The sequence below is a fragment of the Theobroma cacao genome, chromosome 4 (genome assembly GCF_000208745.1).
Source record: "Theobroma cacao cultivar B97-61/B2 chromosome 4, Criollo_cocoa_genome_V2, whole genome shotgun sequence".
NCBI classification, from domain to species: domain Eukaryota; kingdom Viridiplantae; phylum Streptophyta; class Magnoliopsida; order Malvales; family Malvaceae; genus Theobroma; species Theobroma cacao.
The window spans coordinates 24,530,640-24,548,679 of NC_030853.1; the positions used below are offsets into that span (position 1 = coordinate 24,530,640).

General features: G+C 34.1%; 2 protein-coding genes across 4 annotated transcripts; both read right to left on the minus strand.

The window, feature by feature from the left end:
- LOC18602455 (electron transfer flavoprotein-ubiquinone oxidoreductase, mitochondrial) lies at nucleotides 166-13,850 on the minus strand. Of its 3 annotated transcripts, XM_007033843.2 has the most exons (18): nucleotides 13,261-13,844; nucleotides 12,342-12,418; nucleotides 11,694-11,800; nucleotides 10,778-10,859; nucleotides 10,592-10,700; nucleotides 9,333-9,379; nucleotides 9,146-9,220; nucleotides 8,887-9,003; nucleotides 7,052-7,120; nucleotides 6,371-6,463; nucleotides 5,334-5,436; nucleotides 3,978-4,102; nucleotides 3,510-3,559; nucleotides 3,341-3,407; nucleotides 2,829-2,908; nucleotides 1,313-1,441; nucleotides 1,154-1,220; nucleotides 166-430 (listed from the first exon to the last, which is right to left on the minus strand). In XM_007033843.2, exons 1-18 carry the CDS (start codon nucleotides 13,691-13,693, stop codon nucleotides 347-349), a joined length of 1,914 nt encoding a protein of 637 aa, XP_007033905.2. In that variant the 5' UTR covers nucleotides 13,694-13,844; the 3' UTR covers nucleotides 166-346. The 3 variants fall into 3 exon arrangements, with proteins under 3 accessions (XP_007033905.2, XP_017975284.1, XP_017975285.1); XM_018119795.1 differs by lacking the exons at nucleotides 166-430; nucleotides 1,154-1,220 and adding an exon at nucleotides 1,565-1,660 and having other exon boundaries at nucleotides 1,347-1,441; nucleotides 13,261-13,850; XM_018119796.1 differs by lacking the exons at nucleotides 166-430; nucleotides 1,154-1,220; nucleotides 1,313-1,441 and adding an exon at nucleotides 2,314-2,354 and having other exon boundaries at nucleotides 13,261-13,849.
- LOC18602456 (protein STRICTOSIDINE SYNTHASE-LIKE 13) lies at nucleotides 14,548-16,927 on the minus strand. Its single transcript, XM_007033844.2, has 4 exons — nucleotides 16,332-16,927; nucleotides 15,731-16,015; nucleotides 15,489-15,656; nucleotides 14,548-15,183 (listed from the first exon to the last, which is right to left on the minus strand). The coding sequence occupies exons 1-4, from the start codon at nucleotides 16,697-16,699 to the stop codon at nucleotides 14,784-14,786; spliced, it is 1,221 nt and encodes a 406-aa protein (XP_007033906.2). The 5' UTR covers nucleotides 16,700-16,927; the 3' UTR covers nucleotides 14,548-14,783.

Sequence of the window (18,040 nt, forward strand, 5' to 3'; positions counted from 1 at the left end):
CATGTTTCCTCTTTCACCACAATTGTGTGATATAGGTTTGAGTCTTTCTTAATTGTTGCTTTACTAATCTCTAATCTGACCTTTTGGTCTTGATATCTTCTTTTTCTTTTCACCCATTTTCCTTTTCCTTTCAGGTTATTTAGCAAAGTCCAAAAGCATGCTCAGTTTGGTTCAAAGAGAGTTTCAGTACATGGAATAATAGTATTCCCCAATGTGTGCTTTTCATTTGATAAGCTCTATTGGTGTATAATTCCCACCATTTTTGATGGACTTATTACTTCCAAGAAAATGTGTTTGTTCTGAAGTTAAACTATATTTGCAACGAGGATGAAGAGAGGCGCTTATTCTACATGACTGAATAGCCTGGGCCACCGCCTCCTTCTGGCACTGTCCACTCAATATTTTGCTTTGGATCTTTGATATCACATGCCTGAAAAATATTCAAACCAACATTGTTAAATTTTGCCTCACAGAGATACAAATCAGTTTAACATAACTTCTTGAAACAATAGCAACTAGTTACACCCAAAGAAAGCACAGCTCTATTTCTAATGTGGAAATTGCCTTTAGAGACTCAGAAAATGAGGGACTAAAACCTTAGGTGCATGCTTTTGGATCAACGAGTTAGCCATTTAAGCTTCCATCATCTTGAAATATGCATAAAACTAGATGAAATAACCCATTATACCATCATAAATTTGATTCATGAGGAACAATTTGCAAGCAGTTAAGAGGATTTGGCACATTTGCAGAAACTACAACTTGTCATATTACCAGAATTCAAATCAAATATGGCCCTTGCACCTTGCATTTAAGGAACAATGGAAAAGAGGGCACAACAAAGAAACTTCTGATGCTTTCTCTTGCATCTCAGGCGTTAAAATTATCTCATCTCATCTTCAGATAGTGCTTCACAATCACAGCTCATACAACACAAAACTTATATATGTTAACATATGATGTTACATAAAGATGAGGAGCGTAAGTGGGGAAAAAGATTAAGGAAAAGGAAAGAGAAAAACCAATACCAATTTAAAACTAGACCTAATTTATTCTTCAAAAACAACACTAGACCTGGTTTATCCAAACAAACAGATAGACGAGGAGAAAGGAAATTTTTAAGGTAGTTTCAACTAATTGTTCTGAATATTACCTTACAGTGCAAGCAATTTTGAGCATTGATCTGCAATTTCAGGTGATTCTTTTCATCTGGGACATACCTTCAATTCGAACAAAGATGTAAAAAAAAAATGGTTTTCAGGGAATATCATACAAAGATTAGCTGTAGCAAAAACCATAATAAGAAACTTACTCGTATACACGGGCAGGACAATAATGTGACTCAGGTCCAGCATACTCTGGCAAGTTTACATTTGCAGGAATATTGGGGTCCCTCAGGCGAAGATGAGCTGGCTGATCATGGTCATGATTTGTGTTGCTCCTAAAATGCAAATAGAAGTAAACATATCAGACATGAATGGAGACAGATGAAAAAAGAGAATATGCATTTTTCCCTAATCAATTCAGTTTCCTCATACTGCATTTTGTCCCTTTCCTTCATTACCCATAATTTGGATGGTATCCAATCTAAAAGGAGAATGCCACTTGCTACTATTTTGACCAGCGTCCAGATCTGGGGTCACTTTTGATGCAAAGGAAGCTATAACAGTCAGTGAAACAAAACAGTCAACCCATGGAGTATTAGTATTTTGTGGTACTGCCAGCTTTCTACATAGCACACTCCTCCCATGGATTCCAGAATGATGATAGTAAAACAAATTTGGAAAAGAACATCATAATTTTTTATAACTTTATCTCATAACTTTTCCATTAAAATATTATGATCATTACCTTTATTGACAAACAATGACTAGTATGATGAAAATGATGGTGAAGCTCAAAATTTGGGCCTCTAACTCAAATAGGCCTTCTTCAGGGCCAGAAGACTCCACCACAGTGTAATCACTAACGAATAGCTTGAGAAAAAAATGAAAAATAACTGAGGAATAGCAGAACGCTACCTCTATCATTATTAATAATGATGATATACTCTCATAGTTTGACCTATGCTTCCAGCAGCTATTGTGTTTCTGTTTGTCAAGAAAGCCCTAATCATTTGGATACAGGATCCACATATGGAACTTCCTATGTTAGGTGCAATGAATTGAGAGTGCATTTTTTTATTAGAAACTGGTTGCACCATAGCCATTTCTGTAAAAGCAACATCTCTACCAAGCTCTGTTAAATGAATGGTGCACTGGATAATACTATTGACTCACATCTCCAGAATTTAGATAGTAATGATGCATTTTGCATGTTGGTCAGCATCTTTGCTGCATACATCTCATGTGCCGCTGAAATATGTACAAATAAGCAGGTGATCACTCCATCAAAAGAGCACAACTACTTTGAAAATTCATACGTGCCAAAAAAGGAAAAAACCGTTGAAAGTGACACTTTTTGCCTCATATTTCTGACCCCAAACCTGTAACTTACAAAAAGCTTAAGGCTATATTTAAGCACATCTCCTTTGGATTGTTGAAGACAAAAAGAGCTTCTTCATACATACATACATACGTACATATGTACAGATATGTGTGTGTGTGTTATTTATGTATATATCCATCTAAATGCATGTCCTCATGTGCTTTAACTGGAATATGCTAAAATAGGTGATTCGGACATAAAAACTCAATGTAGAGATCAAGAAGGATGGCAGAAAATCATACTTTGACATTTTTTTGAACTTAACATAACTAATTAAGCTTTTAAAAAAATCTAATTAAGATAAAGATAATTAACATAATGCCAGGAGTTCCAGTGTTCACCTGTGCAAAGAGGTCGGCACATCAAAGGACAAAATGCCATCTGGCTTTGGGTATTGAATTGGGGAATGTAACCTTGCAACCTGCAATAGTGAGTGTGCTTATCAGTTCCCCAAGTTATGCAACAAAATAATATGATACTATAGTTACATGATTATCGTTTTGTCCAACAGCCTGTGCACCTTGGTTTTTGTCATTCTTAATCTACACTAAGAACAGTATTTATGCTTTGTACAAAAAAAGAAAAAATCTTTTTAAGAATTTCACAGGATTAGGCTCACACACAGCATCTTTGAGACATCCTGACATAGTATTGAACTACAAAGAGTGCTTTTTGTTTATTTCCCTATTGACTGGTTTTATCTACAAAACAACTGGGATTTTTGTTTATTAAGTATGCAAAGAATTCTAACATGGTTACCAACTGATTCCTAGGTCAAGATAAATCCAAACATTGAGTTTGTTACTATGGTCTCACTTGCATTCTTGAAAACTAGAAAAAAAGTTTCCTTTACATTTGTTGCTTCATGGTCAGGTTTCCCATGCTTAAGCGTAAACGGAGATTTTCCTTTCAATACGTAGCTGCAACAAGAAAATACAGTGTGAGACTTACATTAGAGAAAAACAAAGTGCGCAAAAAGTAATTATCAAAAAAGCTATGTCCAGAAAAAGATGAAATCTTACTGTTCCAACGCACTTATGGCTAGGCCTGGAAAAAGCCCATACTCGAACGCCTACAGGAAATAAAACTATGTTTAAAACATAAAATCACATCAATGTTTTGACTTTGACTAAATAGTCTCCTTCTTTTTCAATCCAGTAAGTCCAAATTGATCAAAATTTGCCACCCACATAGTGGGATGTCCAGACAAATTATTCAAAATGACCAGACTGTCTTGTAAAATTTTCTTCACCACCTGTAACCTTACCAGTTAGACATATAAATGAAAGGTGAAAATGAACTAATCCACCACAAGAATATGTGATTCCTTTAAGAGAGCAAATTAAAGTAAATGGGTTTCTTAATCTTTCTTATCAACCTAACTCCCTAAAGGCATTTAAATGAAAACAGTATAAAGAATAGAACAAGCATTACAAAAACCAGGGGAAATGGATTTATGAACGGCAAAGATACTGAAATGCTTTACTTACAGGTCGGTAATTCCGAGCTTTGTGGAGTTCTTCCCACACCCATGAATCTCTTAAAGCATCCCAGTATGCTTCCATATTGGAACCTTCATGAAGTACACCAAAAGTAGTTTCCGCTGCTAGCATTCCTGTTAGAAACATGCCCCTGCAATTACTTCCACTCAAGAAAGCCTAGGAATGTTCTGTCTACATAGCTTTTAACATAAGTTTTGATACTTAAGACACCATGAAAATGTTTTTAGTAGTCATATAAAAAGATTTGGATTCTTTAAATCAGCCTGACTATGAGGCAGTACAAATGGAGTGAAAGGGCACAATTATGTAGCATAACTAATATAAAACAACTAAAATTTAGCAGCAAACTACTTTGCAATTCCTCAACTTGCAAATGTTTGGTGTAACGTAAATAGGAAAATGGCCTTCCTAAGTCTCAAACATACATATAATTTGTGAATGCCGGACTTGTGCATAAGCAATACTTTTGCAAACGCTAGATGATGGGGAACCTTGTTCAGATACAAAATTAGCTGTGTTTAGCATCTAAATTGAGCAACCAATGAACCAATAAATTGATGGAATATAGCAACCTGGAAATCTTCAGAGGGCTATACATTAGCGATAAAAGGAATTAAATAAGATTTAAGGACACAAAAACAGATCATTTGCATGAGCCAGGATCCTAAAAGATATTTTCTCCCAGCAAAACTTGCTCCCTAGATTGGCATGTTAGTAATATGATTAAGGGACAAAGAACTTCAGATATGCATATTCTGCCATGGTGGAAGACATCCTATCAGTCTCATACATTGCCTTGGTATATTATGAAAACCTAAAACAGTTGCAATCACTCCTTCCATGTCCTTCCGCTATATATATAAACAAATGAAATGAAAATGTGGCAGCACGCAATTACATTACATACCAATGGTAGCTTATTCTCAAAATGCAGGCATTTTACATGTCTGATTTATGAAGTAAATTTATAATAATAAAAAAAACTCTATTTGCGTTTATTGATGCATTTGAGTTCTTCTAGAAGTTGATATACATACAGTTTTTGTCATTTTATTGCAATCTTTGAATATTTTAGAAAACAATTACAAGAAAAGGAACTATTATTTTATGGAAGGCTAGCCCACATAAATATTATGTTTGAATTGAGAATTTATTTGACATTATTCCTTTAAACTTCATTGGTTGAAAATAGTGTATCTATCTCACATTACAAGGTTAAATTAACATCAATTCAGAATGCCGTTGTGTGGAAATATAAAAGAATTAATATGCATTAACCAAAAAAATAAATAAATAAGAATCAGTAACAACATATAAACCAATCACATTGATTAGATTATTTACCTGATTTCATGGCAGTATGCGTTCCCTTTATTTTTGGAACGTTTAAAAAACCAGCGGAACATCCAATAATTGCTCCTCCCGGAAAAACTGGATATGGAACAGACTGAAATTTAACTAGCATCGTATTCATACATGCATAACATGTAATAACCAAACAGAAATGACAAACATAAGCATAATTAAAAGTGTGATTATAGCAATAAATCAGCACAACTGTTCTCCAGATCATCATCAACAAACTGCAAGAGTTCATATAGTGGTCACAGCTGTTGTCTAACACATTATTCCTAGGCACATCAAAAGCCTGTTTGGCCTAGCTTTTTTTTAGCTTAAAAGCTATTATGAAGCTCTTATGAAAAACAATAGCTTTTAAAATTAAGCTAAATCTGTTTGGTAAATTTACTTTTACAAGTTCTTTTTTATAAATAAGTTGTTTGACAAAATAATTTATATAAGTTCTAATTTTGATTAAAATTATCATAAAGGGTATTTAATAAATAATTTCTATTAATCACAAATTCCTTTGTTCATAATGGAAAAAAGTTAATTTTATTTTTTTATTTATAAAAAGTATAAAAAGTATTTTTATATAACATAAAATTTATAATTAATAATAAATCATATAAAAATGAATACAGATAATATTGGAATTATTTTTAATAGATGAGGACATTTTTGAAATAAAAAAAATCTCCTAAAAAAGAGGTGCATTTTTAAAAAAAGAGGAGAGAAAGCTCATTTCTGGAGCTTTTTCTAAAGCCCTTTTTTTCAAAATTTTATTCTTTAAAAAAAAGCTGCTTCTTTTTTTAAGAGCTTCTCCAAATTCTTGTTTGGCCTAGTTTTTGCTTTTAAGAGGCAGATAAGCTAAAAAAGAACCAGGCCAAACAAGCACGAAATCTACTCTAAAAACCGTATTGACAGTAGTTCACTGTGCTAGCCATTTCGGAACTTCAGAAAACAACTTTCTATTTTCTGCTAGCTTTTTTTTGAGCAATTCTGGCAAGTCTAACTGAGAAGTGGAAGATTGCTCAACTCACCTGAAAACCACCTTCATTCAATGTCCGAGCCCCATACTGGAGCACAGTCCCACCTTCCAGAAGAGGTCTGATTGAGGGATGATGTTTGAGTTTCTACCAGGAAACAAAATTAAAGAGAAATAGGATTGAGATACAAGATTCTTTTGCTTTGCATATGAGACACTCTGAATTCAAAAGACAGACATCAGTTTTCTGGATTATTTACAGCAACCGGCAAATTAAAAGACCAACTAAAATATAATAGCAAACTATCTGACCTATTTAATCCAGGCAAAATGTTTTTAAAAAGGATTGATTGAACACTCAATCTCTTCATGCAATAAAATAGAGAATTATACATATATGACAAGGTGCTTAATTCAAACCACCTGACTTGACCAATTGTTCTGATAAGATGAAAGAAACAAAAGAGGAAAAATTGAAATGAACTTGTACGGCTGAGATGCTCAGATAATGCAAAAACACAAATGCACGTGCATAATCATGTTAAAAACTAATAGGAAAATGAAAAATGAAGGGAACAATTAACAAACTTAATATGCATAAAATAGTTTCTTAATTATATTCGAGAAAATGGAACAATAGATCCATGTTCCATGCACACACTTATAAAAAGACCAAAACCGTAAAGACCCAGAAGAAATTCATTGAATGTTCTAGAAGACTTAAAATGTCGTTTACCTGGAATTCCTCATATGGATTCAAGAAAGGATTATGATAATTCAAAGCAACCACAAGACCAATTGAAATCTGCAAGCTCAACCAAAAAATAAAGGGATAAATGAGCTCCCAAGACAGTACCATTATGATGACCTATTGTCAATGATAATGCTTTTAAACTTGTATAACCAACAAAACAGTTGCAAGCCCAGCAATGTGTAAATCAACAATAGCTGATGATTTGGCAACAATGGTGAGAGTAATGACATTGCCAAAAGGACTGAAAGGTTTCAGAGTGAAGAAAATAACCACAAAAAGGACACCGGCCATGAAAATACTGAAGAATAAGAAATTGTTTTTTGAGCCATCGTGCAGCTGGTAAGGGAATTTCACACAAAATTTACCAACATAAAATAGAACTTAGTTAAATTTTCAAACCAGCTTTTGTCCAAATTTCAGGTGGGTAACGAATAAGAGGCATACCTAATACTGAGCCTTTATTTAGATTGCATGAGGGCTAAAGATTTGACAGACTTAGAGAGGACAACAGTCTTAACTCTTATCCAACATGATGGTATGCTTCCTTGTGCCTCAGTCTTTCCAATTTTGTTAAAGGGATTAAATAGTAACTAAGTAGAAGTTGGGAGAGGCTTATGGTCCTCAGTTTGCCAAACCAAAATATATCCCTTTGATATCAGTATTAAAAACTAGTTACAATGATAAGGAGCATCTATATCAGAGCACTACTGATACGTACAATAATGGAGCAGCATAAATTAAACTGGTAGTCAAGTGCAAAGGCCAAAATCTCTATCAAAAACTATAGATATTAATTTAATGCTACAGAGTTTCCTACTCCCACACAAATTAGTGGTGTTGGAAAGGGACGAAGAAAAGGTCCACTTATTTCATTGCTAAATATGATTAAGTTACTACATTTGCATATACCAAGATCCTACCAAGAAAAACATACAGTCTTCTGTCTGGTTGGCTTGGTAATAGATCCCATCTTATTGATCATTTTCACAAAGAAACATATAAAATACCAGAGCAGCAAAAAACTATTATTTTGATTAAAAACACTGGTGGTCAAGTGCACAGGCCAAAAGCTATTTCACCAAATATAGTTATTAATTCAATGCTACAGAGTTTCCTGCATCACATAAATTATTGGTGTGGCAAATGGGATGAAAAGAAAGTTCACTTATATCCTTGCTAAATATGATGAAGTTACTTCATTTGCACATATCAAGATCCTACCAAGAAGACATAGCCTTTTCTCTGCTTGACTTTGTAATTGACACCATCTTATTGCTAAAATGTTTCATAAAGTTAGTCTTAAGTTTCAACTATCAAAAACAGCTCATAAATAGGGCTCTCCACAGGGTTAGCCAGCTGTCCAAACTTAGGTTCCTTCATCCTCTTTTTTTCTTTTTTTTTTCCCTTTTGTACCAAAATTTCACTGTACATACCCATCATCATAGATCAATCAGAAATGAATTTTAGAGCATTAAAAGAACTTCCGATAATAATGGTAGTTCCCTAGAACACCTCTCCCTCCTTTAAATTAGGCCCTGGCATTTTGCAACCCGATGCCTTCTAATTCATTATAAATGCAGCTACGTGCAAAAAAAATATAAAATGACACCAGAATGTACAACTTCCAGTTTGAAGACTTGAATCCCCAATGCAGTATGAGTCCAGCTTAATCTATTTGTTTATATATGAACACCCTGCAAATTTTGCAATCTGGCACTTAATATGGGACATGAAATTCTCCATGGACTAGAGATGAATAACACTTGGAGTTTGAAAAATCCACATAAAACGGAAAGCATCAACAGAAACTTGATTACCTGTCTATCTTGCATGTGGTACACAAATGAACCTCCATAAGTCTTGGAATCCAACGGCCAACCTAATGTGTGGAGAACTGCACCAGGCTTATGCTTGTTTTCATCAATTTCCCAAACCTAACGGAATAACAATATCAACAAATATTATCTCCAATATTCAGCAACTATTAGCACAAGATTATATCTCAGAATGAAAACATATAAATACCTACACATCCAACCCAGCAAAATATATGATTTAGATATAACAAGATATTACCTCTTTAATTCCCAGAGCATAAGTCTGATGTTGAGCTTGCACATTCTCTCTCAGCTTGTACTTTTTCATCATTTTCTGTTCAAGAAAATTCAAAAAATGGCCACCATTAGCATGAATTGTTTACCAGTAAAGCTAGCAAACTTAGACCTAGAACAGCAACTTCAGCAACAAAATTCTTCCTGCAAACCTGTGATAATGATCCTCGACATCCTTCAGCTAGAAGTGTGATCCGACCTGCATGTTAACATCGTGGCTTAGTCCACTACATAAAACCTAATTTCACAGAGGTCTAGGAATTAAAAGGAAATTTATTCTGACCAGAAGAATGACACATTCAACTCAGGTCTATTTGCATACAGGTGCATGTTGCACTAGCATGCATATGGATGCAGCTACAGTGATAATACAATAACTCAGGTCTTGTGTAATATCATTACCAATTTGTTTTCTTTTTTCTTTCTTCCCCTTCTTATTTTTTGAAAACAGTTAAAAAGTTGCTTTTTCTTGTTGATTTATAATATTTTGAAACAAAATGGCACTTGCCATTCACATTAATAAAATTGATGACATTGGATCTACTTTTTATAATTTAAGTGTCGTTTGAGGTCAAATATGCTATTTTACGATGGTATGATGCTAATCTAATTATAGGAGTAAATTTTGAAGGCTAAAAAAAAAAAATCTTTTTGAAAAGCTTTGATCTTCATCTTCTTTCTAGCTTCTCATTGCACCCAAAAAGCTGGAGAGATCAGTTTACATACTCTTATTTTCTTGCTATGTTATGTTGTGAATGTGAACAAAAACGTTGTGCATTTAAGGATTACAAAAGTTTTATCTCCTATTCCAAGGAGAAATATAAGTCACATATGCAACTAAAAGTTACCTAAATATGAAATAACAATAATCATCCTGAATGACACTAAGAGTTAACTAAGTTATTCAAATAATAATAACAAAAAAACAGAAATGTGCCAATCCTACCATCAAGTCTTAACTTAATAGAATCTAGAAGTTAGATAACTTATACACGTATAAACTCACCAACATAAATTCCGTTATAAACCAGAAAATGAAGTTTCAACCGTTTTGTTTCCACAAGCCCTCTATTTTTATAAGGCACCAATATAGCATTTGTTTAGAAAGGAAGCTGAGCTTCTCCAAGCACATTAAACCCACTTTCTAAATTAAGTTTTGAATAATGCAAGGATATGTGTTCTATGAGGTGTTATTATTTTTCCCTTCTATCTGAATGTTAACAGGAGGTTTGGGAGACTATTGCACTAAGGGTTTCTGAAGCAACATGTGAGTTGTGTGGAGTGCACGCAGGTCCACTTTTGTTAATTTGGCTTTTTCGTTTTTTTTTTTTTTTTTTTTTGGGGGGGGGGTGGGGGGGGTGAGTTAGTAAAAAATGAGGGTAGGCACAGACAGAGAGAAAATAAGAGATGCCTTTTAATGCTACACCACGCTGGAAATTCTCTTTTTTAGAACCATCTTTGGCGATTCCCATGTCATTAGTTCCAATTCCGATAACTTTATTCTCCGCATCGTATAATATCTGAACAATGGCACACCTTGTCATTCATACAGCCAACATAAAATTGAACAGCAACAAGACAGATAAAATAGAAGTACCTCACTGGCAGCAAAACCTGGATAAATTTCTACTCCCAATTCCTCAGCTTTTACCCCCATCCATCGCACCAATTGACTTAAGCTACATAACAAGGTCCACGACATTAAGCTTTTATTATAAAATTGATGCCATTAAATGGGAGAAGAATTTGTAGCAAAAGAAACCAGCGACAAGATGTCGAACAAATGTCTAAACAAAATGAGCATGTGTAAAACAAAACAAAAATAAAACGTGCAACTCCAAGTAACTTCTCATAATTTTCTCCCTCTTTTGTTGGCAACCCTAGATCAAAGGCATAAATCACTTGGCAATATATTGTAAAGCTTTTGAATAATTTGATACGTATTTGTAACTTTCATTACCTGTTTTTTTTTTCTTTTTTACTTTGCTTTTCTGCAAGTTTAACGTTCTCATCAGGATTAAGTTTAGGTTTCTACATTGAACTGTTTTTCTTTGGCAATAGATATCTAATATTAGAAACATTTTCCTGTGTTCATTAATACTTTCTAGTTGACTCCAAACTGCCACATCTTATCCATTTACTTCCTTAATTTAGCCTTTTTTTTTCTTTATACTCTTTTCTTTATTATTTTGAATTTTCATTCAAGGCTTATAAATGTACATAACTTATGAATATTATTATAAAAGTGTCACATTATTCATATATTTTATCAATAAAATGTTAATTTCATTGAAGCAATTGCATGTGCCCATAGGCTAATATAAGTGCTATAGCTTAATTTCACCTGCAATCAATTGGTTGCAAGTTTGTTATCAGCTTACTTTGATTATTAGAACACAAAGAAAAAGACCCACTGCAATCTAGCATAGATACAGAAGATAGTCAACTGTCAAATTTATTTTCCAAGAAGAAGAAGAAGTCCAAAGCATGGTGCATGAGCATTAGATAAATACCTAATAACATAGTTTCCTTTGTTATTAAATGGACAAGGAAGTGAAATTGCACGATCCTTTGTAAGAAACCAAAACTTGTCAGAAGACACAGGGACATTTATTGGCGCCTGCATGAAAAGTGAGCAAATGACATAAAGTAAAAGGAGAAGACAAGAAGAATTAACAATTTTCATAATCTATGCATAGTCAGTGATATATCCTTCATTTTCTCGTAAAAGATAATAAGCAAGCAATCATTTTTCAGCTATAGGTATAAACTAAGTGCTTAAAAGATGTTAGAAAAGTATACAAGAGTTGAGAAGGATTCGTACAATTGATGTTATGCAACAACAATTATTTCCCATAGAATTCATCCAAGATTTGCAACAATTTGGCCGAGCAGAAACATGAAAAATGGTTAAAGAACAAATTTTGTGAGGTTTCTTGCGTTAACTTGACAAAGACCATGTAGGGAATGCAACCCTTTCCTACATCATCCACATAAGCCATAGAGGGAAAAGGGATTCTATCTTATGTCAGATATTATGTAAGTCTCATATGTATGGTTGAGATCGCCTATGTTACCGGCCAGGTTCAAGTGTACCAGTCTTTAATATACGATGAATAAATGAACATATTCTAAAAGGAAGATACAAAAAGAAAAGGCACCTCTTCCTGTTTCCATTGTGGGAGAAGCTCGTTCAATGCCCGAGGTTCAAAAACATTTCCAGATATGATGTGAGCACCTAGAATCACATAGAATTAACATTTTTTGCTAAGCAATCACATAGAAATATTAAGCAATTTTTATAAATGCTCAGAGCTAAACTTGCACATTCTGGAGCATTACAGACTCCAAGAGAACCAGCAGAGAACCAGTATACCATAAAGTTCCAAGCTCAACTGTCATAATCAAATGCACTCCATAATTCGGTCATGCCATTGTGTTCTATTATAAGAAAATATTATTTTTCCCAAACCACATTCCAACATCAACTCACATAAGTCTTTTGGCCCCTCTTTAGTTTCCAACAACATTTGGATGGAGATATGCTACACCCTAACAGTAATACTCAAGGGCACTCAATCTCAACAACCAAGCCATCATTTTCCAGGTTCTTTTCTCAACTGCTGTGACCTAACCTTATTGCAGATGCTTCGTTTCAATTTTTGTCTTCTCTCAGCCCTGCCATTCTCTTGGGCCTATACTGATTATCCAATTGCAGACATTCAGGCATTGTCATTTTTTCTTTTTTCAGATTTTCTTAGTGAAATTAAAGTGTTCATATTTCAACTTTCAAACAGATTGCTTTATCATATTAATCATATGAACACAAGTAAACACTAGGAATTGAAATTCAAACAACAGGAAGAAAAAGAATACAATCCAGATTTAACAAAAAGAATAATAGAGTCAACATGACCAAATGATTCAAAGTGCCATTCACAACGCAAACTACACACAGGCAACGTATGCCACAGTTAAACACCTATAATTGCACTCAACATAATTAAAGTTTACCAGGCAAACGTTAAAGAAAATAACACCTCAATGAACAAAATCTCCCAAAAGATGACAGAAACTTACCAACTTCAGCACCTTTTTCAACAACACAAACTGAGAAATCAGCATTCTTTTCCTGACACAATTGCTTAAACCTTATAGCAGCAGATAAACCAGCAGGGCCAGCCCCAACGATGACAACATCATACTCTATAGACTCCCTATCAGCTTCACTACTAAAACTCCTCACTTCCCCAACTAAACCCTTCAACCTTAAAAACCCATTTCCATCTCTTTCATGTTCCCTCAAATTAAAACGATTTGGAAAGTACCCAGATGAGAACAACCGATGAAGACCGATCCTGGAGCCTAAAGAAGCCGACTTTTGATTCAAATAGTGAAAACAGGAGTGCCCATTTGGAGTGGCACAGGAAATTGGACAAGTAAAGGGAAGGTGAAGCTGCTTGCGGTTTCTGAGAAAGGTTGATTTGGACGAGATTGACAGAAATCTGTGCATGATTGATGAAAGATTGAAGAGAAAAAATAAATGCTTCTTTTTCAATTCTCTGTGATTAAAGAGGGAAATGTGTTGATATTTATATGTTTATATCACATGTACAGGCTTCAATGGAACTGACGTGCGAAACTCATCCTAGTTTTGTCCTGCTCTTAGGGGTTGGCTGTTTTTGTGATCAACATCCTTTTATAGACTTCATTTATTTATATAGTATATAAAAAGATGAGGATAAGTTCTAATTTTAGGAACATGATGATAAGTTTCTGAAATAATATAAGTAGGATAGCATAATAATTTCTTTTATATAGTTATATGCTCGAATGTTGCATGAGTTCACCGAACTTAAAACTAAAATTATTTTAATAAGCATTATTAACTTGTTCTACACTTATTTTCTGTGTCCAAAGTAGATACAATGAGTTAATTTATAAATAAATAAATCAGCAATAATTATTATGTTTAATGTAGGAGTTGGAATCTGTACACTTACATCAGTATCAGTCTTGTTCATAAGAAATTCCAGTGTTATTTTGAAGTTTCAATTGATAAATTATGGTTCTGTAATCAGCTTTTTAAGTCAAAACTGGGAGAAAACCACAAGACATATTAGTAGAGTTTGCATTGCTTTACTTTAATGTCAGCATCCAGATTTAAACAAATTATTTTCTGTTCTGGATTTAACTTTCAATCTCAACTTGCATACCACCATACTCTATGATTAAAATCTTTCCGAAAGATATAACACAATGACAGATAGAGGAGCAGTACCATGCTGAGTGAATGAATTGATTTCATTATCCAAACATCTGAAGCAAAGGAAATCTGCTAAAAGAGATTTCAAGTAACAGTAAGGCAAACAGAATCAGGAGTGTAATCACTAGAATAAAAAATTAGTCTCACAATTTTTTTACTACACAGTAATTAATTAGTAGCAGAAGCAGTAAGCACTTACTGGACAGCATTCATTGATCTACTAGAGAAAGCAGGATAAACAGTTTACAAAGGCAAAGGAAAGACACTTGAATGGAACATATTACATATTCATAGTTAGACAAATATAATATCCAGAGATATTGGAGGTAGAATGTGCTCAAGGGTAAGGAAGGGTAGCGATGTGATTATGAGCCACAGTTCCAATCCATAGCTTCCCTTGTATTTCTCTAACTTCACTGACTAGCTTCATAACCACACCCCTTGGATCCTCAAGAACTTCCAGAATTTCTCCCTTCTCATTGAACAGTGAGATAACGGTGTACATCCTCATCCCTATTATTCTGGCTAAGACACTCATTCTAAAAGGTAACCTAAAGTAGAGGCTCCTCATCCATGGATTGTGGGTGAGAACTTCTTGTGCTGGAGTGCGGCAACAGTCTATTGCTACCCAGAATTGGCCTTTGTCATTTATTCTTACATTGTCTGGAAAACCAGGTAGATGAGCCACAAGTTCCACAGTCCCAGTTTTTGGACCTTCTAGCCAGTATTTCATTAGCCTGTGACCATGACACACAAATTAGTAAGAAAGAACAGAATAAGTTCCTTGTACAAGAATTATAAATGCTAGGTTAGTTCACAGTTTGTTAATATTCTCTTAGGCAAACTGATTGATATGGACGCTGTCAGGACTTTATGTTAGGTTAATTCTAACTTTTTCAGAAAAAAGAACAGCTTTCCTTTCAGGCAGTCAGCAGATAGTATGCTGAGTCATCAATTATCCTGTTAATGAAAATGAAACTTAAAGGGGCAAGTAACTCATATATTAGGAATTAAAGGAACAGAAAAGTGAGATGGGAATTGCCTGCAATTGGTAGTCTCAGTGAAAACGAGGAAAGCTTGGTCCATAGAAAATTGCACTCCATTTGGAAAAGCCAAACCATCCAAAACTATATGAGTTGTCTTAGTAGGAGGATCATATCTGAGAAGCCTCCCAGTTGCTTCTCCTTCTAACAAAATGAAGAAATGATTCCTGCCCAATAATCTGCTGTAAGTACCTCCATATATCAGAACTCAAACAATAACAGATATAATTTATTCACTTACACTCTATTGTACTTTTTGCTAGTATCTGTGAAAAAGATGGAACCATTTCTATGGATGTCCAGGTCATTTGCAAAGAGTATTCGCTTCCCTTCCACATGAGTTGCCAAAGGTGTGGCAAGTCCTCCGTCAGGTCCAACCCTGAGCAATCCGTAGTGGGCATCAGCAATGTACAAATCTCCGCTTTCTTTGTTGAACCTTAAGCCAAGAGGGCGGCCACACCATTTCTCATGTTTCCACTGCTTAGCTGTAGTTGAGTCAGCTCCTCTAGCGCATAGCTTCTCTGACCTTTTGAGTTGTTTCCAGCACAACAAGCATGGATTAAGGATAAGATAACTATATGTTTCCCAGGCTACGTCTAAGATAATTAATCTTGATTGCTTGGTATATCTATACTTCGCATATTCATCTGTCTAATTTGTTTTCCTAATATTACAAAATGTTAGTTGTCTGTTTTTCATCCTTCCTATCAAAGTCAAGTTTAAATATGCAATCTTTCCTCTGACTGTAAAGAAAATATTTTAAAGTCAGAATTAATCTGGATTCTATGGTTAAGTTGATACATGCATACGACATTGGAGTGAACTCATCAACAAAAGCTCACCAGTTTGATGTTACAATGGCGAATGTCTCCCATCCAATATCCTCACCCATCCATCTAACAATGCGCCCATCAGCTAATCCAGCATAAGGGCCACGCCCTAAGCTGTCAAACTCTAATGACTCAGGGCCATAAACCTCATCCACAAACTCCAGTTTGCCATCTCCTAACCGGCTTTTGTTGTCTCTAGGCCAACTACCCATGACTTCCTTGTATGGTGCGATGTCATGCTTCACTGGCCTGAATTGAAGGCCTCCGACGGGACCTAGTTGAAAAGGATCCATCATAACAAAACCAAAAGCCAGAACAATGATAAGGAAAAATGGGTGCTGCAAAAAAGTCCCATCTTTGTTTTGGCCTTCCTTCTCCATGGGATGTTTGTCAGATTAGAGAAGCAGAGAGATAGAGAAAGAAAGAGTTGCTCTGCTATGGTGATGACATATCAGATGCCAAGGGTGTAAATGGTTAGTGTTTAGGTACAAGGCTACATAACTTGGTAGGAATTCATTGATTGAGAAGTAGAGAACACGCATTTGATGTGGTAACATTGAAGATGGAAAAAGGTTGCATATTGTTGGCCATGATTGTTGCATGGGAATATCAATGGAGCTTTTACCTCAAATGGTAATCTACTTCCATGATTGTCACATCATTGATTTGTTTGAAACTACTTAATTTCATGCAATTTATACCTGCTTCCATGATATTTACGCCATCATTTTTTTATCTCAAAAATTGTAAACTAACTGATCAGCAGAATGCAAGAACAATGCTGAACGCATTCGTACGTGCAGGAATTTAACAACCAAATCATCTGCATTTCCTTTATGGAAAACCCAGTTGTCTGATAAAAGAATCTGTTTGCCATTTTGGACGTAGAGGCAATGGGGTCTCTTGCATAGTTGGCTCATGACATTTATGAAATTTTCAGGGGGATTAGAATTTGATTTAGAACATTAATTATGGAGGTTAGGAGTTCATCATATCTGTCGAGGTGACACCCCAACCAATTAGCTATTTATATCTAAGAGATTAATTACAAGTTTAGCACCAAAAACGTAATAGACTAATTTGATTTAAATTAAACTCATCTGTTTGCTACAAGTGACATAGACTATTGCTCACCGTTAAGTTCAACATTGGTAGGATTAAAATTCTGTAAATATTGCGGGAAAAAAGATAAACCATAAAGTGAAGGAAATTTGAAAAAAAAAATTCAAATAAGGGAAAAATAAGAGAAAAAAAAATGAAAATTACCATTTTTCATGAGAATTATTACTATTTTTAGTTAAACATTAAATATTAATATTTTAAAATATAAAGATTTATGTGTAATTATTTTAAAATTTGATCATACCATTAGTTTATAATGAAATTTAAAAATATTCTTTCATCTCATTCTATAAAAAAATTAAGAAAAATCAATTTACAAAATGACAAAAGTAAGAATATTAAATGTTCAAAGAAGAATGAATATAGTAAGTCAATATGTGGATCATAAATTTAATCTTTTGAAGAATTTTGCCGTAAATATAGTTTTTCAATATTCTATTGGTATGAATTTTATAATAACATTGTTTTATTTTTACGTGTTATTTTAATATAAATATATTATTTTTATTTTTATTTTAAATATAAATATAATATATTTAAAAAATTAAATTTTTTTAAAAATAAAGATAGCAATAATTAAAAATTAATTTTCAAAGTCC

Bases quoted from the DNA above. Each gene is read 5' to 3' on its own strand.
- LOC18602455 (XM_007033843.2), bottom strand. From the start codon at position 13,693: ATGCACAGATTTCTGTCAATCTCGTCCAAATCAACCTTTCTCAGAAAC. The intron at 10,860-11,693 runs GTATTTATCTAA...CTTGTTATGTAG, and splicing joins AAAGGAAACTATGTTATTAG to CTTAAGTCAATTGGTGCGAT. The intron at 1,442-2,828 runs GTGAACACTGGA...TTTGCATTTTAG, and splicing joins GTGCCGACCTCTTTGCACAG to GAGCAACACAAATCATGACC.
- LOC18602456 (XM_007033844.2), bottom strand. From the start codon at position 16,699: ATGGAGAAGGAAGGCCAAAACAAAGATGGGACTTTTTTGCAGCACCCA. The intron at 16,016-16,331 runs GTGAGCTTTTGT...ACAACTCAAAAG, and splicing joins GCCATTGTAACATCAAACTG to GTCAGAGAAGCTATGCGCTA. The intron at 15,184-15,488 runs GCAATTCCCATC...TCATGGTCACAG, and splicing joins ACTGAGACTACCAATTGCAG to GCTAATGAAATACTGGCTAG.